This window comes from Gobius niger (genome assembly GCF_951799975.1).
Source record: "Gobius niger genome assembly, chromosome: 21".
NCBI lineage: Eukaryota > Metazoa > Chordata > Actinopteri > Gobiiformes > Gobiidae > Gobius > Gobius niger.
In genome coordinates, this window is record NC_136872.1 from 26,583,563 (window position 1) to 26,605,578 (window position 22,016).

At 43.0% G+C, this 22,016-nt stretch overlaps 2 protein-coding genes across 2 annotated transcripts in view; both read right to left on the bottom strand.

Annotated features, from left to right (window-relative positions):
- Positions 1-22,016, bottom strand: part of LOC306981091 (NACHT, LRR and PYD domains-containing protein 3-like) — a gene marked incomplete at both ends in the record, with an annotated part of 491,281 nt that overhangs the window by 71,230 nt on the left and 398,035 nt on the right. The gene's annotated exons all lie outside the window — the stretch shown is intronic.
- Positions 3,924-8,432, bottom strand: LOC306980677 (protein NLRC3-like; the record flags this gene model as incomplete). Its single annotated transcript, XM_079580106.1, has 5 exons — positions 3,924-4,188; positions 5,502-5,675; positions 5,752-7,073; positions 7,309-7,805; positions 8,420-8,432. 5 exons carry the CDS (start codon positions 8,430-8,432, stop codon positions 3,924-3,926), a joined length of 2,271 nt encoding a protein of 756 aa, XP_079436232.1.

The window sequence follows — 22,016 nt, forward strand, 5'->3', positions numbered from 1 at the left end:
AAACTGTTTATATGAACTCTCTGCCAATATTTGCTTCCAGTGGACAGAATCAGGAATTATATAAAGCTCTAGGGAGCATTTTCTTTTCTTTTATGAACTGCACTGCAAAAAGTGAATATCAAGCACCACCATTTTTCCATACTGAGATATGTTCTTACCTGAGCTTTGACGAGTTCTTTAGGACCTGTCTGATCTTCAGTCACGTAAACACAGCACAGACGGCGTTAGCATTTAGCCTCTCCCTCTCTCCTCTATAGCTCCAAAACAGGTCAAGATAGAAGCTACCAAGCTCTTCCACGTTTTCCCTATTTAAATATGGTTACGTGAAGTGTTCCACTACAAAGTATAATTACACACAATTAAACAATGTGGATTTTCTAAGCGGATAAAAGGGGGAACTATATTGTAAGGCGTAACAATACCAGGAGTAGTTTGGCATCCGCACAGTAATCTTCACTTTTCTGTGCGGATGCCAAATTACTCCTGGTATTATTACGCCATACAATATAGTTAGCATCAGAGGTCCCTATGCTAAAGTGGCTATGATAGTTAGCATCAGAGGTCCCTATGCTAAAGTGGCTATGACAGTTGGCATCGAGGCTCCTTTTCCTAACTACTTCCTAACTAACAGACCAATTCGGAAGCTTCTTGTCATGGCGGACGCTGACGCACATCCGGTTCGGCGTAAGAGCTCTGACCAATCTGCTCGTTTCGGACGCAGCCCAGGTTTGTGTGCAGGCTGTGACTTTAGAAACGATCTGCCCCTCAGTAAAACAGGAACGTGTTCGGCCACTAGAGGGCGCTATCGCTCTGTGGTAAAAGTCAGACTCTGCAGGGGAACAGGAGGAAACTTATACATCAGTTTGAGACTTTTGTAACGATTCAAAATGGAGCCAAAACATTTCTGCAGATGAAGCATTTTCAAAAACACATTTGCAGCTGAACTAATGATACATGACGTGTATTTTAGTGGACACAGGATTCCTTAAATCACAAAATCATGTTTTTTTATTTTTATTTAAAGGGACAACACATATTAATGAACATATAAATGTAAATATGCAACATAATATAAGAAAATACAAACATGTACAACATTAAAGACAACAGATCAAAACACAATCAAACCTGAGACGTAAAACATGAGGTCAGAGGTCACATGACTGGTTCAACCTTTTAAGTTCTGTTTTAAACACTGTGGTCCAGGCTCTGACGTTTATGTTCTGGTTCATTATAACGAGTTAGTGATAAAACATTGAAATGCTCCGTGTTGGAGACGGTTTAATCAGAAACATCAGATCCTTTTTGTTCCTCAGAGGTAAAATGATCGTTTTGTAAGAATATACTGCAGTGACAGAGATGATGCAGTTTTGGAAAGAGACGAAGAAGAACAATTATCAACAAAGAATCAAAAGACAAAACCCTGATGTGAATTACATTGGGTTCCAGATCAAAAGTAAATTAATATATTTAAACATAGTTAAGCCCTGATGTCTGCAGAACAGTTTAAGAGCATTGGGGGAAAAGGAAACAAAACATTTTTCCGCTTTTTTTTTATTTTTTTATTTTTTTTTTAATCCAAATCACCAGGAGAGTTTATATCTTACATAATATCAGATCAATGTAATAATATCAATAAGTCAAACAGATAAAGGTCTGTGACCCGCTTGGCCTAAAGGACTTCACTTTCTTTTCTCTTTTTGTCTCCAGGTTCTTGATGGAGCTCAGACCTGTTCCTCTGAGCCGTGATCCTGGATCCTTCTGTTTATTCTCCTGGACTCAGACTGAGGCGTCTGATCTGGAGCTGCTGAACATCATTATTAAAGCCTCCAGCTGTGGAGAAGCAGAAATCATTACAACTTATTATTATTTACAATAATGAATATGGAAAGACTGTTGAAGCTCCCGTGTATCGGAGTGTGGGCTGGTGTGACTGAGGAAGAGGAAGAAAAACTGAATATGATGATTATTGAAACTAAACTCGCTCCAGGTCTGTGTTTGATGAGGATTAAACATAATAACACAGTTAACACTTCATCTTCAGATATAACTATTAATGGCAGAATTAATTTAAAACTCAGTGTTTGATTCAGACAAAACTAGACAGAAAACGCGGCTCCAGGTTCAGAACAGTCTGATAAAGTCTGGACTCACCTCAGTGTCTCCAGTCGACAGTCAGGGCTCTGTTTGAGGACCAGGAGCTGCTTCACGTCTGACTCTCTCAGATCATTCTCCCACAGGTTCAGCTCAGTGAGATGTGAGGGGTTGGACTTCAGAGCTGAGGCCAGAGAGGAACAGCTGATCTCTGACAAACCACACTTCCACAATCTGAAGAAAGAATAAATGAAGTGATTAAAGTACTGAGATCAAACAGACTCTCACAGTCTTTGTAAAACGACAGTTACATGTTCTAAAAGTCTGTAGGATCAGACTTCTAGGTTTTCATTCTTCTAAAAAAGTGTTTTGTTTTTGTTTTGTTCATGACAAAAATAATCAGTTAAACTGTTTTGTTCATAGTTTGTGTTAAACCTTGAGCCCTGACACACACAGACAGAATCAGAATCGTTTTTATTGCCATTGTTTTTAAACAGTTTCACAAACTAGGATTTTTTCTCGGTGCAACATTAAACATAAAAACATAAAACAGAGTTTAGATAAAAATAAGCTGTAAAACTTCATAAGGCTTTAGGGGCGTGCATAAAGATGGGGGTTGGATTCACATATTGAGGAGTATGAAGTGACAGAAGTGGATCTAAGCTACTACAAAGTTCCTGTTTTCTAAAGCCAGCCACAGTGTGGCCGATACACAAGTCCAGGCTCCTCGTCTGACATGCTGAGGAACACTGGGTTCTTCCTGTGCCCCAGACCAGGTCCCTTTTCAGGACACAATAGGCCCAAAAGAAACAAAGGCCTTTCCTGACGACATGAACATCCAAGTGTCTGCCTCAGTGTTTGCATTTGCCGGTGATCTGCATGAACACACCAGACTGCCAAGATCTTTCCTGCTGCGCTGTCTGGACCTGGGCTTTAGCTGGGCCACAGAGTTTGCTCCTCAGAACTCTGACGCACTGCTTTGTGTGTTTTCCATATACATATATGTAATAAACCTCACATTTTGACTAGACAACATCTCTGAAGTAAGAAAATCCACAACAGCGTAGACAAACCACATAGTGCAATAGAGCAGATTACAGTCTGTCCTGAGAGACAGAGAACTGACCTGAGAATCTGCAGACGACAGTTTGTGCTCTGGAGAAAACCACACAGATGAGACACTCCTGAGTCAGACAGGTCTGTGTTACCACCCAGGTTCAGCGCAGTGAGATGTGAGGGGTTGGACTTCAGAGCTGAGGCCAGAGAGGAACAGCTGATCTCTGACAAACCACATTCCCACAATCTGAATAAAGAATAAATGAAGTGATTAAGTCCAGAGTAAAGTCAGAGGAGTAACAATTGTGTTTGGGACAAAGATCATACAGTCACAACATCATCAGTCACACAATAAGAATAAGATCAAGTAAAGGCTAATTTGCAGCAGCTTCACTGAGCAACATATGATCATTTACCTTCGTAACAGCATCTGGAATAAAAGAGGCCCTAGCCCGACGAGTTCGAGTACAGGGCATTCTTAGCCTGTGTCCGGAGGGGAGTAAGTTAAACTCCTTAAAAAGCGGATGGTCCGGACACTCCATTATCTGTTGGGCTTTACGTACAACCCTTTGGCTGTAAAGGTCATGCAGCTGAGTCTGCTGTGCACCAATGATTTTACCTGCTACTCTGACCAACTTCATCAAACAATTTTTGTTGGTCACAGAAAGAGCCCCAAACCAAGATACAAAACAAAATGTTAAAACTGACTCAATAAAAGAGTGGTAAAAGATCGTCATGAGGACATTACAAACTCTAAATGAATTCATTTTTCTTCAAAAGAAGAGTCTTTGCTGCACCTTTTTGCAGATGGCGTCAGCGTTAGACTCAAAGAGCAAGTCCTTGTCAATAATAGTCCCGAGGTACTTGTATTCGGAGACTACTTCAACTGGTTTTCCCTGGATCACAGTGTTGGTGCCACTAGGGGCCGCCTTGCGGAAATCTATCAACATGTCCTTGGTCTTTGACACATTGATAGACAAATGAAACTGTTCACACCAATCAATAAAATCATCAGCGATAGGTCCATGGGCGCTCTCGCTGTTTGTTAAAAGACTCACAATGACTGTGTCATCTGGAAATTTCAGAAGATGCCTGTTCCCATACACACTTCTGCAGTCATTGGTGTATAAAATAAAAAGCAAAGACGATAAGACGCAGCCTTGAGGAGATCCAGTGGAGGAGAGCATTTTGGATGACACAACCCCATTCACTCTTACACACTGTGATCTGAGTGACAAGAAGTTAACAATCCAGCCAACAAGATTAAAATCCAAATTAAAAAGAGAAATCAGCTTCTCTGCCAGTAGGTAGGGCTGGATTGTATTGAAGGCCGAGGAGAAGTCTATGAACAGCAGTCGTGCGTGGCTTTTGGGGGCTTCCATTTGCTGCACTAAAAGATTAAACAAAGTCAGTGTGGCATCCTCCACTCCTCTGTTTGCCCTGTAATGGCTTGGTTCCATCTACCCTACTCTACTCTACCCTGCTCTACTTTGCCTGCATTTGAAATGTTTCCACCAGCCCACTTTACAGTTAGCTGGTACTTTTTTAGTACCTGCTTGGCCCTGGTACTAACCAGGCCAAGCAGGTACTGTTTCCAATGGATACAGTCAAAAGCAAAGCCATATCCATGGATTCACCCAGGTAACCATGGATACAGTATCAGATTGTACAGAATAGTGGAAACACAACCAGGCCAAGTAGAGTAGAGAAGGGTAGGGCTGGTGGAAACGAGCCATAAGCAGACTGCATTGGGTCCAACTTATCCTGCACCTGTTTTAAGACCTGCTGCTTAACTAATTTTTCCAGGGCCTTCATTACCAGTGAGGTAAGTGCCACAGGTCTATAGTCATTCAGGACCCTTGGACGGCTACATTTGGCAAAAGGAACAATAGTGGCATGTTTCCAAATTTTAGGCACTGTCTGGAGAGAGAGGGACAGAGTAAAGATCATCTGAAAAATGCCACTGAGCTGGCCAGCACAGGACCTAAGCACTCTTCCAGAAATATTGTCCGGGCCTGAGCTCTTACTGCTGTGGTTTTTCAGATATGATCTCCTACACTTTACTTCACTCTCAGAGAACGGTTACGTCCCATCACTCAGTGATTAAAGGATGAGGAGAGTGGAGGATGGACGAGCGAGAGCCGTCACAGACCTGACACTGACCTGAGAGAGGAGAGCTGACAGTGAGGACTCTTCAGACCTGCACTGACCTGAGAGAGGAGAGCTGACAGTGAGGACTCTTCAGACCTGCACTGACCTAAGAGAGGAGAGCTGACAGTGAAGACTCTTCAGACCTGCACTGACCTGAGAGAGGAGAGCTGACAGTGAGGACTCTTCAGACCTGCACTGACCTGAGAGAGGAGAGCTGACAGTGAGGACTCTTCAGACCTGCACACAGCACAGACACTGAAGTGTCACTCAGTCTGTTACCACCCAGATCCAGCTCTCTGAGATGGGAGGGGCTGGAGCTCAGCGCTGACGCCACCACTTCACAGTGAAGATCTGAGAGTCCACAGCCTCTAAACCTGTAACAGATGTTAGAGCGACATGTGAGTGATTCTAACAGGTCTGTGAAGCTTCTGTCTGTGACTGAGGACTCACACAGCCTTCCTGCAGTTCCTCACCGCTGGGACCAGTCTCAGTTTACCCTGAGGAGACGTCTTGTACTTGTTTAGGTCCAGCTCCTCCAGGACCTGCTCTGACATCTGCAGCATGTAGGCCAGAGCCGAGCACTGGATCTCAGACAGTTTCTCCTTAGATCCACCTCCAGACTTCAGGAAGTCCTGGATCTGCTGCTGCACAGACTGGTCCTTCAGCTCCATCAGACAGTGGAAGATGTTGATGCTTCTGTCGGGAGACACTCTCCATGTGTTCATGTCTTTAAGGTTTATAATGACTTCTGTGATTTCTGATTGGTCGATTGGACTCAGCAGAGCTCCTAAAAGTCTGTGGTTGGACTCCAGACTGAGGCCATGAAGGAACCGCACAAACAGGTCCAGGTGGCCGTTTGGACTCTGCAGGGACTTTTCCAGAGCTTTCATGAGAAAGTAATTTAGACTTAATCGTGAGATGGTCCATCTAAAAACCCCAATAAACTCCCTGACCACCTCCTGGTTGTTCTTAAAGCAGTGGTGAAGGTAAACGGCTGCCAGAAACTCCTGCACGCTCAGGTGGATGAAGCAGTAGACTGACTGGTTGAAGACACTCTCTCGTTTGAAGATCTCAGTGCAGAGTCCGGAGTAGACCGAGGCCTCGCTCAGGTCCAGACCCACCTGCTCCAGGTCTTCTTGGTAGAACATGATGTTTCCTGTTTGCAGATGCTCAAAGGCCAGTCTCCCCAGCTTCAGGAGCAGCTCTGTGTCGGCCTCTGTCAGCCCCCAGGTCTCAGACCTGACCTCTGTTTGTGTCTGTTTGTACTTCCTCTTCCTGTGCGTCTGCACCAACAGGAAGTGTGCGTACATGTCTGTGAGGGTCTGGGGCAGTGGTCCGCTCTGATGGCTTCTCAACACGTGGTCCAGGACTGTGGAGGTGATCCAGCAGAAGACTGGGATCTGGCTCATGTTGTGGAGGCTGCGGGAGGTTCTGAGGTGGGACAGGACTGTTTGAAGCTGCTCTTCATCTGAGAACCTCTTCCTGAAGTACTGCTCCTTCTGTGGGTCAGTGATGAAGCCCCTGACCTCCGTGACCCTGTGCACGCACCGCGCTGGGATCTGATGGGCCGCCGCTGGGCGGGAGGTGATCCATATAAGGGCGTGAGGAAGCAGAGCGCCTCTGATGAGGTTCACCAACAGTACGCCCACCTCTGACCTCTGTGTGACCTCAGAGATGAGCTCACAGCTGAAGTCCAGAGACAGTCTGCTCTCGTCGAGGCCGTCAAAGATGAACAGGAGTTTACAGACGGACAGAGTGTGGGCTGTGAGCGTCTGTGGGGCAGAGAAACACAACATTTAACATCCATGACTTTACACCACTTTCCTTCAACCCTCACTTTAAACCAGTGAGTGGTGGAGCTCCAGTGTGAGGGACTGCAGGGTTTACAGTGAATGTGAACACAGACTGAACTAACAAACGCCCTGAGAGCCAGGAGTCATTTCAAAAGTGTTTGAGACTTTGAAATATATGATGTGAAAGGTAAAGCTTTCTCTAAATGAGAGTGACCTGTGGATCCAGCGCTGGATGGAACACTTGGATCAGCTCCATCAGACTGTAGCGCCCCCTTCTGACCAGGTTCATCTCTCTGAAGGACAGTGGCACCACCAGCTGCAGCTCCTTGTTCTCTGAGCCCTGGGCCCAGTCCAGACAGAACTTCAGGACTGAGAAGGTCTTCCCCACTCCAGCCACGCCCACAGTCAGCACGGCTCTGATGGAGCCCTGCTGCAGCGCCCCCTGCTGCTGCTCAGGGGGCAGAGCTTTAAAGATGTCCTGGCACCTGATGGTGATCTCCTGGACCTGCTTCTTCTTGGACTTTGTCTCCAGACTCCTCTCCTCAGGTTGGGCTCTGGCCTCTTCACTGAGGCCCTCTGTGATGTACAGCTCAGTGAAGATGCTGTTCAGAAGAGTTCTATCTCCTGATTCTTCACTTCCCTCTGTCACACTCTCACATCTGCTGCTCAGGCTCTGCTTATGCTCCTTCAGAACCTTGTGGAGACCTTCACCTGGACACAGAGGAGGAGACACCTGTTAATGTTGATGAACAGGTCTCTTATTCCCTGCTGTAGTTGATGAGTCTCAGACTGAGCAGACTCACCTGGTGCAGGGCCTTGAACCCCCTGATCAGGCCTGTTGCCTGTGTCTCCACACTGAGGCCAGGCGTCCTGCTCTGACTCTGTTTCTCTGTGACACAAACACACAGCACTGAGCACGTCTTTAACATCTCACAAGTTACAATCACAAATATAAAGCACAGTTTAGCTGCTGAGACTCTGTGTTCAGGTCATATCTTACTGTGAGTCTGGAGCAGGTTCAGGACTGAAGTCTGGAGGGAAGTGTTTAGACATGTCACTCTTCATGGACAGAGCCGACACTGAGGCTGTGGATCTGCTTCTGTGGAGAGAAGATCAGGTTCTTCAGCCTGAGAAGTGAAGCTGGATTCATGCTGAGCTTCAGGAGTGAAGTGTGCGTGTGCAGGTGATGCTGAGGTCTGAGGCTGATCAAAGGGCAGAGCATGAGACCAACAACATTCTTTTACTGACATGTGAAATACTGTAAGCTCCACTTATGGACGAATAGAGTCATGGGCGTGTCCTCGTCCCAGTGGAGAAAGACTCACCGTGACTGAACATCGTGTAGTGTTTTAAATGTGCCACAGAGATCAGGTTTGAAATGACTTGATCTGACAGACGGCAGTAAAGACCTGGCCCAGCAGCTCTGAGGAGCAGACCACGGGCTGCAGAAGAGTCACTGAACAAACATTTGACTCACAGACAGGTTATAAAGTGTAACAGCCTGGTGTCGCTCACTGAAATGAGGAGTTTCATTTGATTTATTCATGCAAACTCTTGCATTTAACCTTAAAGTCTGTTCTTACGTTGTCGCTCAGTGTTTTCCATCTCAGATCCAGTGTGGAGCCGTCGGAGCCTCTGTCACTGTCCTCATGTTACGCTTTACAGCTCCTTGTTTTGTTAAAGTCTTTACTGCCGTTCTGTCAAATCAAGTCATTTCAACTTCACTTGTACGACACATTTAAGCAGCTGCAGTTCCTGCAGTTACTCAGAGTGCGGCACTAAAATGCTGAACAAAGATCAGAACAGACGGATTGACTTGGAGGAGCTGTGGATCCTGAACTCTCACATTTGGATGTGAATATCCTCAAATTAAGCCGACTCTGCACTTCAAGCCCTTTGATTGTGGAAAACTTATAAACAAACGGAAGGAAAAACTGTCACTTCAGTGTTATTTCAGGAGATTATTTCACTCCACATTAGGTTTATTTCTCACCGTGAGTCTGGAGCAGGTTCAGGACTGAAGAGTGGAGGGTCGTCTTTAGACTTGTCACTCTTCATGGACAGAGCCGACACTGAGGCTGTGGATCTGCTTCTGTGGAGAGAACAATGATCTGGTTTTGCTTTGTCTGTTAAGGTCGATAACAAACGGCTGTAGATCTGCCCTGGTGTTTTTGCTTCCCTTTACTACACAGTATAAAGTTTTTCTCACTGTGAGTCTGGAGCAAGTTCAGGACTGAAGAATAGAGGGAGACCTTTAAACCAGTCACTCCACATGGACAGAGCCGACACTGAGGCTGTGGAGCGGCTTCTGTGGAGAGAACAATAATCTGTTTCTTCTTTGTCTCTAAACACATTTATCTTTGAAGACTGTTTAAGTCGATAAACAGCTGAACTCACTTTGTCCCACAGAGCTGTGGCTCAGTGCTGCCCTCTGGAGGCTTTGCTTTTCCTTCTGCCATTTCCTCAGAGTCTCGTCCTGGGGGAGAATCAGAGCCTTTAAAGGAATAGGCCACCGTTTTTACATACTGAGATATGTTCTTACCTAACCTTAGACGAGTTAATATATCCCCGTCTGGTCTTTGTCCGTGCGCTCTGCCACGCAAACGGAGCACATACGCAGCCTCTCCCACATGTCATATAGCTCCAAAAAAGCTCAAGCTCCCTATTTAAATAAAGTTACGTGAAGTGTTTTCATGCGAAGTATATTTACACAGAAATGTAGCATGTCGATTTTATAAGTAGTTAAAAAGGGGAACTATAAAAAGAGGCGTAATGATACGAGGAGCACAGCGTCCGCGCAGTAACTCCTAAAGACTTCCCCGCTCACTTCCGTCAATAGAAGCTGCGTGACTTGTACAGAGCCTTTTACAACAAGCAGAAAATATATTTTGGGAAAGTGCTCTCGCATTCCTTTTTTTTTATTTATTTATTTTTTATTGAGTTTTTGCACAAGTACAAAGAAAGACAGCAGAGCTAAACGGCTCTGCTAAACAGGGTAAAACGAGACGGCAGTTGAGGGAGGGGGGTGTGCATACATTGATGGGTGGGGAGACAAACACAACAAGAGTGGACACGTGTTTGCTTTCATTGTATAGATATTTTTCTTTGTTTTCCCCTTGGACAGAGAGTGTGGTGAGTGTAAGCATCATGCCCCTCTCCCACCTCCGCCTTTTTCACAAACCAAGGTCTCCCCAGCTCGGCCCCCACCACCGGCGCCCACAGCTGTTATCTCCAGCAGCTTCACTGCTGCTGTCTAGGACATTAGGGGCCTCTGCGTTGCTACCATACATAGCAAACTCAAAACCAACCAGAGGTCCATAGAGGGTGTGTGTTCTTACAAGACAATTAGTACTGTCAAACAACATAGATTAGATAAGAGAGGGACAGTCAGACCGTCCAATCAAAGAAATCTAATCCATATCCCCTGCAAAAAGATTCCACCCACTCAAACACAGATAAATCTCAAACATGCTGTACTCAATGTCAGATCGCTAAAAAACAAGTCCTTTTTAATAAATAGTTTTATTTCCTCTCATAATCTAGATTTTATGTTTTTAACTGAAACATGGCTAGACAAAAACACTGGTAATGCAGTTTTGATTGAGTGTAGTCCATCTCACTTCAATTTTGTGTCTGAAACACGCCAAAACCAGAGGGGTGGGGGTGTTTGTGCCATATTCAAGGACAATTTACTCCTGCAAAAATTGTCATTTGGGGTTTTTCCATCGTTTGAGTATGTGTCATTCAAAATTGAGATAAAACAATCTTCCATACTTTATATGACTATTTACAAACCACCACAGAACTGTTTTATTGAAGATTTTACTCAATTACTGTCATTTATATGCATTGATTTCGATTGTTTAGTAATTTCAGGTGATTTTAATGTGCATGTGGATGTGACCAACGACAGGCATGCAAAAGAACTCAGTGCTGTCCTTGAAATGTTTGGTTTAACTCAGCACGTGAGTGAGGCGACTCACAACAAAGGCCACACTCTAGATCTAGTTATTACAAAAGGTGTTAATATATCAAATGTGAATGTTGTTAATGTTGCATTATCTGATCATTTTTGTGTCTTCTTTGACCTGTGTGTGACACCTAAACCAGTGGTTGGGCCTGGAGTTATTCAAAGAAGACACATAAATGATAAAACGAAGACACAGTTTATGGAGATGATCAGATTTGAAAATGCCCCATGTTCTAATGTTGATAATCTGTTGGACTCTTACACATCAAGGGTCTTAAATGTTTTGGATACTATTGCTCCTGTCAAGGTTAAAATGGTTAACAATAGGCAAAAGGCACCTTGGAGAAGTGAAGTTTCGGTCAGGGCACAGAAAAGGGAGTGCCGAAAAGCCGAACGGAAATGGCGCAAGTCAAAGCTCCAGGTTCATTTTGAGGTTTACAAAGAAGTACTTTGTGTGTTCAACCAGATTTTGCGTGGAGCAAGGGAGAAGTACTTCTCTACAATCATCTCAAACTGCAGAAACAATTCTCGTGTTCTGTTTTCCACAGTAAACAGATTAACTAACCCTCCAGTTTCACTGCCCCTAGAACTAATCTCGACATCTAAGTGTAATGAGTTTGCAATATTTTTCTATGACAAAGTCCAAAGCATTAAAAATGCCATAAATTCCACAACACAAAAAGAAACTCTGCCACCAGATAAACACCTTGAGCTGACACATTTCACACCTGTTACTGACAAAACAATCGAAGAGGTTATCTCTGGTCTGAGTTCATGTACATGCTGCCTTGATGAATTACCCACTAGATTTCTGAAGTCTGTGCTGACCAGCTTGTTACCACAACTTGCTCAGTTAGTTAACATCTCACTCCAGACTGGAGCATTTCCAAAGGCCTTGAAAACAGCAGTCATTAAGCCTCTTCTAAAAAAGAGCAGCCTTGATGCCAAGGTAATGAACAACTACCGGCCCATATCAAACCTGCCATTCTTAGGAAAAGTCCTAGAGAAAGTAGTATATCAGCAGCTCACTTACTTTCTCCTGTCTAACAATGTGTTTGATACTTTCCAGTCAGGCTTTAGGCCCCACCACAGCACTGAGACAGCTCTGATCAAGGTGACAAATGATATCCGCATGAACACCAACGCAGGTAAGGTCTCAGTTTTAGTTCTGCTGGACCTGAGCGCTGCCTTTGACACAGTGGACCACGGGATCTTACTTCACAGGCTAGAAAACTGGGTGGGAATCTCTGGTACTGCTCTAAACTGGTTTAAGTCCTATCTCGAGGACAGGACGTACTTTGTTGAAATTGGCAACTGTGTCTCAGACAAAATTGCCATGACCTGTGGAGTCCCCCAGGGGTCAATCTTGGGACCCCTCTTATTCAACTTGTACATGCTTCCATTGGGTCAGCTAATAAACAGCAACAATGTGTCGTACCACAACTATGCAGATGACACTCAAATCTACGTGTCACTGACGGCTGGTGAACATGGGCCTGTAGATACACTCTGTCACTGCATCCAACAGATCAGTTTGTGGATGCAAAACAACTTTCTCCAACTAAACTCAGACAAAACTGAGATCATTGTTTTTGGCCCACAGGCACAAAGACAAAGTGTTGTCAGTCACCTTGAGTCTCTCTCTCTAAAACCAAAAAATCAGGTTAGAAATCTAGGAGTGATCATGGACTCAGACCTGAACTTAAACAGCCACATCAAAGCAATAACATCAGCAGCTTTTTACCATCTGAAAAACATTGCTAAGATCAGAGGAATAGTGTCAAAACCAGACTTAGAGAGACTTATCCATGCATTTGTCTCCAGCAGATTAGACTACTGTAACGGCCTACTCACTGGCCTCTCTAAACGAGCTATCAGACAGCTACAGTACATCCAGAACGCTGCTGCTCGAGTCCTGACAAGAACCAGGAAATATGACCATATTAGTCCAGTGCTCCGGTCTCTGCACTGGCTTCCTGTCACTCAGAGAATAGACTTTAAAACAGCTCTGCTCGTGTACAAGTCTTTTCATGGTTTAGCTCCAAAGTACATCTCTGACATGTTAGAGCCGTATGAACCATCTCGGGCCCTGAGAACCTCAGGGAGGGGCCTCCTGGTGGTTCCCAGAGTCAGGACTAAACACGGTGAGGCTGCGTTTCAGTTTCATGCAGCTAAAATCTGGAACAGTCTTCACGAGGATGTGAGACAGGCCTCAACTCTGACAATGTTCAAATCCAGGCTGAAAACAGTTCTTTTTACCGATGCATATGACTGAAAGTACTTATCTGCACTCTCGCCTTTTACTGTAATTGATTAATTTTATGTTGATGTTTTTATTGATTCTATTTGTTTTCAACTGTGAAGCACTTTGAATTGCCTTGTGTATGAATTGTGCTCTACAAATAAACTTGCCTTGCCTTGCCTATGTGTGTGTGAGTGTGTGCGTGTGTGTGTGCGCGTGCGCGTGAGTTTTAGTAATAATAATTATGGGAATTGTCATGGTGGGTGTCAGAGGCTGGCGCTTGAGCAAGAAAGGACAAAAATAAAAAATAAAAATAAAAAATAAAGAGTAAAAGTAACAAAAAATAATAATAATAAATAATTAGAAAATAATAAGATAATAATAATAAAACTAAATTAATTGAAAATAAGTATTAATAATAATATTTTTTGATAGATAAATTAAAAGGAGAAAGGGGGGATAATAATTATGTGATTTGGAGAGCAGAGAAGGAGGATGAGGGAAACAAACACAGAATAGACAAAACCCTAGCCCATAGACTTGATACAATTATTCCGTCCATAATACACCCAGACCAGACAGGCTTCATAAAAGGCAGACATTCATCCAGCAACTCTCGTAGACTCATCAATGTAATAGACTATACCATACAAAACAAACAAAACAGCATCATCATTAGCCTCGACGCGGAAAAAGCCTTTGACCAGGTCAACTGGTCATTTCTCATATCCACTTTACACAAGTTTGGCTTTGGAGAGTCATTCATCAATTGGGTCAGAACACTCTACACAACACCAACAGCCACTGTAACCACCAACCGATTAATGTCACAAAGATTTACACTACACAGGGGAACTAGACAGGGATGTCCACTCTCTCCATACCTATTTACCATATTCATAGAACCTCTTGCGGCAGCAATAAGACAAAACAGTCTCATAACTGGCATCCAGACAACCAACTCACACCACAAAATAAGCCTCTATGCAGACGACATACTATTATTCTTAACTAATCCTCAAACTTCCTTGAATGAAACCATCAACCTTATAAAGAAATTCTCATCAATATCCGATTACTCAATAAACTGGCAAAAATCCTCTATCCTCCCACTAAAAGATAGTTGGGATGCGTCAGCCAACCCACCCCCAATCCCAATCTGTATATCTCACATTACCTACCTGGGCATTAAAGTATCCCCCATGCTGTCAGAGCTGTTTCATCTCAATTACACACCATTGCTTAAAACAATAAAAGACAAACTGCTCAAATGGATGAATCTCCCGCTATCACTCACAAACAGGATCGCTGCAATCAAAATGTCCATCCTCCCCAAAGCCAACTATCTCTTTTCAATGTTACCCACACACCCACCCACACCCTGGTTCAACAGTCTTGACTCAATAATCACAAAATTTTACTGGAAAAACAAACCCCTAAGGATCAAGCTGACCACTCTACAGAAACCCAAACCCCTAGGCGGACTTAATGCACCAAATTTCTATCATTACTTTATCTCCAACCAAATACAATACATACACAAATGGACTCAACCCCGACAGTCAGACAACATCTGGTTAGATTTAGAACAAATATATAGTAACAACATCCCACTATCAGACATGCCTTTCCTCAGTGAATCACTCAAATTCCACCCAAGTTTCAAATCAATCTCTATATCCTCAGCTCTGATGGCATGGTGGAAATTCCATAAAATAACAAACTCAAAACTCACCCCCTCAGAAAGAACCCCCATCTGGAACAACCCTGACATACTAAGCAACAAGAAGACAATCCACTTTCATACCTGGTCCGAAAAAGGCATAACACACCTAAGACACATCTTCCATCACAACACACTGGTCTCCTTCAATCACCTTGTCCGGGGATACGGCATCGGGAGCAACCAATTTCTTCAATATTTACAAATCAAATCAACCCTAACAGCTGCATACAACAACACTCATTTAGACCTAAATCTCCCATCACCTACTATCGATCTATTCAAATTAAAACCTAAACGGCAGCTATCACAAACCTATCAATTGATCTCTAAATCAGACACCTCCTTCTGCATCCCAACAGCGAAATGGGAACACGACCTAATGGTTGCTCCCGGTGCCGACCTCTGGACGAAAATCTGCCGTAACATGTACATTATGACTAATAACTCAAACTTACAACTAATTCAATACAAAATCCTTCATAGAACACACTACACCAGACAAAGACTATCAAAAATGGGCTACTCCTCCATCAACTGCACAACCTGTACTGAGAACACCCCGGACACTTATATCCACGCCTTTTGGCATTGCACACCAATACAGCACTACTGGTCAAAGATCACAAATACTGCCGCATCCCCCTGTCACCCTCTGTTTGCATTCTCGGTGACACATCCACAACCACCCTGAATAACACAAACAACAGAATACTCCTTGTGGCCTTGACTGTCGCTAAGAAAACAATCCTCATGAACTGGAAAACAAGACATAAAACCAGCATCACACAATGGAAAAACCTCCTTCTAGACACTATCACTCTGGATCACACTCATACCTCCCCCCCACATGCTGAAGCCCCTCCTATCTGGCCCCCACTCTTAACCTTTCTTCAACACCAATAACCTCACTAGAACGACTAATCTTTGTTTTTATTTATGATATCACTATTATCTGTATTTGTATTGTTATTATCAGAAACTCCTTCTTCCTGATGATCAATGTTTTTCTTCTTCTTTTTTTTTTAATTTTTGTTTGTATCTATGTGTATGTATGTATATGTATATTCATATATATCCTGGTCAAACATTTTACAGTATGCACCTAGGTGGAGGAGACTGAACAATAATAATGGACAAACTTGCTCTATAACTCACACTTTACTCATTCAACTCGATATCAGTTTGTTCATGTGCTCAACCCTAGCCCCCCACCACCACCACCATGCACACACGCACGCACACACACACACATACACCTCTTTAATACCTATTTAACTTTCTACATGTGTATGTGTGTGTATTTATGTATGTTTGTATGTATGTATGTACGTATGTGTATGTACATGTATGTGTGTGTATGTAGGTATATGTGTATATATATATATTTATATATATATATATATATATATATATATATATGTTTTGGATGTTGATGCTTGTTTTAATAATAGATTTGTATTATCATTATAATTATTATCATTACAACTATCACTATGATTATTATTACTAACATCATTCCCTCATCACACTCAATTACGCAGCTCTCTATCCCTAAAGTCTCTCCTCTCTCCCCTCTCTGAACTAAAATGGTGGTGGCTCAACAATGGGCCATCGAGGCAGACCAACTCCTCATTGGAGTGAGGGGGTTGCCTCGGTGGGCACATTAAAAGTCCCTGAGGCAGACTGACTCCCCAGTGGAGTGAGGGGGTTGCCTCGGTGGGCACATTAAAAGTCCCTGAGGCAGACTGACTCCCCAGTGGAGTGAGGGGGTTGCCTCGGTGGGCACATTAAAAGTCCCTGAGGCAGACTGACTCCCCAGTGGAGTGAGGGGGTTGCCTCGGTGGGCACATTAAAAGTCCCTGAGGCAGACCAACTCCTCATTGGAGTGAGGGGGTTGCCTCGGTGGGTACATCAAAAGTCCCTGAGGCAGACTGACTCCCCAGTGGGGTGAGTGGCTTGCCTTGGAGTCTATGGAGCTATCCTGGTCTGCGCTCTTCTCAGGGCTAGAGTGCGACTAGGAATAATGGCCTGAGAGGAGAAGGGGAGGAAGGAGAAAAGTGAAAGGGAAGAGAAGGAGAAAGGAAAAAAAAAAATAAAAATAACAGTGGCTAAGAAGCGTATGTGTATGTATATATATATATATATATATGTATATATGGTTGTATGTATGTAGGTACGTATATGTGTGCTGGCGCATTCCTACCTCATGGTGGAGCTCCTGAGTCCTGTGTCATTGGAAATCTGTGAAACATTACTACACTATATACTTTCTGCTTGTTATCACAGCCCGGCACGATGCACGTAAAAGGCATCGTTCACAAGTTATCCAGGCTTCTTCAACTGTTCTCTGCTGCTCTACAAGTCACGCAGCTTCTATTGACGGAAGTGAGCGGGGAAGTCTTTAGGAGTTACTGCGCGGACGCTGTGCTCCTCGTGTCATTACGCCTCACAATATAGTTCCCCTTTTTATCTGCTTATAAAATCGACATGCTACATTTCTGTGTAAATATACTTCGCATGAAAACACTTCACGTAACTTTATTTAAATAGGGAACACGTGGAAGAGCTTGGTAGCTTCTATCGTGAGCTTTTTTGGAGCTATGTGACATGTGGGAGAGGCTGCGTATGTGTGAGCGCACGGACAAAGACCAGACGGGGATATATTAACTCGACTAAGGTTAGGTAAGAACATATCTCAGTATGTAAAAACGGTGGCCTATTCCTTTAACACAGAGATAAACCTCATCATGTGAACGCTGAGTTTATTTTTACCTGAGACTGGACGAACAGGAAACAGTGGGAGCGGCTCAGCAGTTCAGCTCGACTACATTCCTCATCACACTCCTTCACACGCACTTTGCCTCCTCACAGGTTCAGACACGTATTTGCTCTGTTTATAAGAAGCATTTACACACATTACACTGATACAGCTCTAATAATGCACTCATTATGACTCAATGAACCTTGACTTAAGGCCAAACACCAAATGTGCTCTGGTGTATGTTATTGTGTATATGATGCAGTGATGAGTCTGTAAACTGTAGCTCTGTCTGATTCCAAAGCCTCACCTGAGTGTGGGCTCTGAAGCGTCTCCTCTGTCCGACTCTCCCTGGTTTCTGCTCGGTTTGGAGATTACAGGACCGTCCCGTCATCTCCCCTTCAGCCGCACATTTGTGACACTGCGGCGGAAACACCTGCTCTTTACCTGAGGACAAGCCCCGCCCTCTGTCACCACAGCCACACACTTAACCCTTAAGGCACAGGCTGAGGATCACTGACACTGAGATCAGAAGGAAATGTGGATCATTTTATGTATAAAAGTGGACAAAATCACCAATATTTTCAGCAGTGAAATCTAAATAATGGAGTCAGAGTTTGTAAATGGGATTATATTTATATTTACATCTTCACACTCCGGACACTTTCTTCACATTTCCCAGGTGCTTCACAACAGATCAGTGAAACGCTCTTGTGATGAACTGTATTTATGTTGCCGGGGCCCCCGTTGGCCCCCCCTCGGACACGCCCCTGCTGTGACACCGCCCACATTGAAGACGAGGGACTGAGACTCTTCGTCCCACAGCTTCTGCAAACGAACACTTGGTTTAGTCAGTTTCACTAATACTAGTTTAGAGTGAAATAAATCCTCTTTTTGGTCAAAGAAGAGAATTACTAAAGAAATGTGAAGAACCATGAGCGGCCATTTGTAATTTTAACCTCTGAACCCCCACCTGAATCCACCACAGTTTGGCTTTACCCAAATCTAAAAGCTCCTTGGAAAAAGTGACAAAATGGAGATGAGCTTTTGAGACAAGCTCGTGTCGCTTAAATCAAATAAACTGAAATAAACATGTGTCTGAAAACCGTCTCCACTTTTGGACACGTTTATGAGAAAACAATGAAACGTTTTTATGAATGAAATGATTGTTTTTATGAGTAAACATCTCACAAACACACACAGTAAATGGACTCGACTTATACGGAGCTTTTCTACCTTCTTTAGGCCCAAAGCGCTTTACAGAAAAGAACCAGTCGCTCTCATTCATACACCGGTGCACACAGACACTGGAGAGAGAGGAAGTGTCCTGCCCAAGGACACAACGACACCTTCAGGAGCCGGGACAGTGGACAGTGGAAAACTCCAACACTTTCTCCAACGTGTGTCACTTTATTATGTTTAGTCAAATTAGAGTCGGCCTCGTTTTTATCTATGTGGATTTTCCAAGTCTGTAAATGAATAAATAATAAACATCTTGCTCTGTTTCATTATATTTTTCCATTATTTATTTGCACAAATCACACAAATTGACACTTTTTCTGCTTCTTAGTTTTTACACAATCTGAACAACACATGAGTTTCAACACATTCAAAGAACATCTGTTGTTTATGAAGCATTTCCTCCTCCTCGAGTGACACAGAGGAAACAGGCTGTGAGTGTAAACTCCCACAGCGCCCCCTTGTGGTGTTTGTAGAGAGACAGACAGACTTTACTTGAGTATTTCCCACAGAAACAGTTTCCGTTTCTCCTCCACAGTTGGATTATAGATCTGAGCTGAAGCGTTTTCTGTGGGACCTGAAAGGAGCTCTTTTGTTTCAGTCAAAGTGTCAGGACGGGTTTGTTGTTGCGCTGCTGCAGATGAAACATTTATCACAAAATAAAAAACGTGATTAACGTGTGACGGACGCCTTTGTCGGTGCCACTTGTTTAATCTGTCGCAGCACATTTATATTTCACAAAAACCTTCTCTTTGGGGAGGAGAGAAAACCAAGCAGAGGCTCATGTTCCACTTGTACATCAGCATTTGCCTCAGTTTATATACATCTGCAGCACGTCTGAGCTGAGGAACCTTCATTCTGTCCACGTGAGTCACTGGTGTAACTTTCAAGGTTCATTTAGTCAAACATTAGAGATGTTGAATTATTTGATCTTCACAGGCAGCCGTCCTCAGGAGGAGCCTCTGAACCGGCGACTGAACTTCTGCTTTGTGTTATTTACAGCACGTCCTCCACGATCCGACCGATACAGATGTTTGTGTCTGATACAGATGTTTGTGTCTGATACAGATGTTTGTGTCTGATACAGATGTTTGTGTCTGATACAGATGTTTGTGTCTGATACAGATGTTTGTGTCTCCACCAGTCTTTGGAGGAAACGTTTTGTCTCCAGGTTCTTGATGGAGCTCAGACCTGTTCCTCTGAGCCGTGATCCTGGATCCATCTGTTTATTCTCCTGGACTAAGACTGAGGCGTCTGATCTGGAGCTGCTGAACATATTAGTCTCAATACCAGCTGTGGAGAAGCAGAAATCAGGAATTATTTATTACAACTTATTATTATTCACAATAATTCATGTGGAAAGACAATGAAAAATAATAAAGTCTTTAAAACAGTTAAATCTCCCGTGTATCGGAGTGTGGGCTGGTGTGACTGAGGAAGACGGAGATAAACTGAATATGATGATTATTGAAACTAAACTCACTCCAGGTCTGTTTTTCATCAGGATATAACGTAATAACATGGTTAACACTTGATCTTCATAAATAACCTTTAATGATAGAATGGATTTAAGATTTAAAAACTCTTTAAAACAAACTCCAACAGCCTCAGTGTTTTTAGAAAATAGAAAATGCTCCAGGTTCAGAACAGTCTGATAAAGTCTGGACTCACATCAGTGTCTCCAGTCGACAGTCAGGGCTCTGTTTGAGGACCAGGAGCTCCTTCAGGTCTGAGTCTCTCAGATAGTTATAACTCAGGTCCAGGTAAGTGAGATGTGAGGGGTTGGACTTCAGAGCTGAGGCCAGAGAGGAACAGCTGATCTTTGACAAACCACAGCCCCACAATCTGAATAAAATAAATACATGAATAAATAAAGTTCTTAAAGTCAAAAGATAAAACAGATTAAACAAACACAAAAACATATCTTGAAAAATAAAAGTCATGAATTTAAACTGAAGAGTTAATGATTTAAAACAACAAACTTTTCCACAAATTGTTTAAAGTCTAATTCTTTTCTAAAACTATAAAATATAGTTTGAACAATATACAAATCTTAATGTATAAAAAGCATAAATAGATGAAAATATTTCATTCATTTTGTGATTATTTTTAAAATGACATTTAACACATTGAGTGCCAACAATCCAGACCATTTTTCCTGATATTTGTAGCACCACAGTGTATTCTGTGTTATAGTTATGGACACAGGCTGTGGCTCGTTTGAAAGCTGAGACTCTCAGCTCTCAGGAGGTGGAAACACTTTCATTCTACGTGTCTCGGTTCCTCAGAAATCCTAAGCTTAACAGAGGCTAGTTTGATCAAATATTGTGTGTTTTATGAAACACAACTGTCTCCCTCATTTCACTCTTCACTTCATAAAATAAATAACAAGGACAACACTACAATGTGTGTTTGGGAAAACTTTTGGTTTCATTTTAACGTAGTGACCAGTCAACAGGAAGAAACCTAATAGTACTTATTTTGTAAATGGGTATTTTGCAAGGATTTCCATACCCTACATCCTTTACTATTATTATTATTTAAATGTTTGTGTTTCAATATTTGATCCTGCGTATGTGGAAACCCCCAATGGCCAATATGTATGACTAATTATTTTGTCATGTACCAAGTAAACATTAATAAAAACTTGAATATAAAAAAAAAAAAAAAAAAGAAACAAGACAACGGAGCGATATTCAGCGGTTCCAGCGTCATTGATGCTCCCGAGTCGGTGCTTACCTTCCTCTCTCTCCTCTCCCTCCTCTCCCTCCCTGGGCTTTGTGTATTTTATCCAAAGTCCAAGCCTCTCAGCTACGACGTTAGCTACATCATGTTTTAGCTTCAGTAAAAGGCTGTTTTAAAGGCAAAATGCAAAGAGAAACCACGCGGTGTTCTGCATGTGCTTCAGAGAGAGCCAGGCTGCGCTCACAGTTCATGTCACTCCAACTACACATTTACAACCAACTACGGTTAAACACCTGTTACGG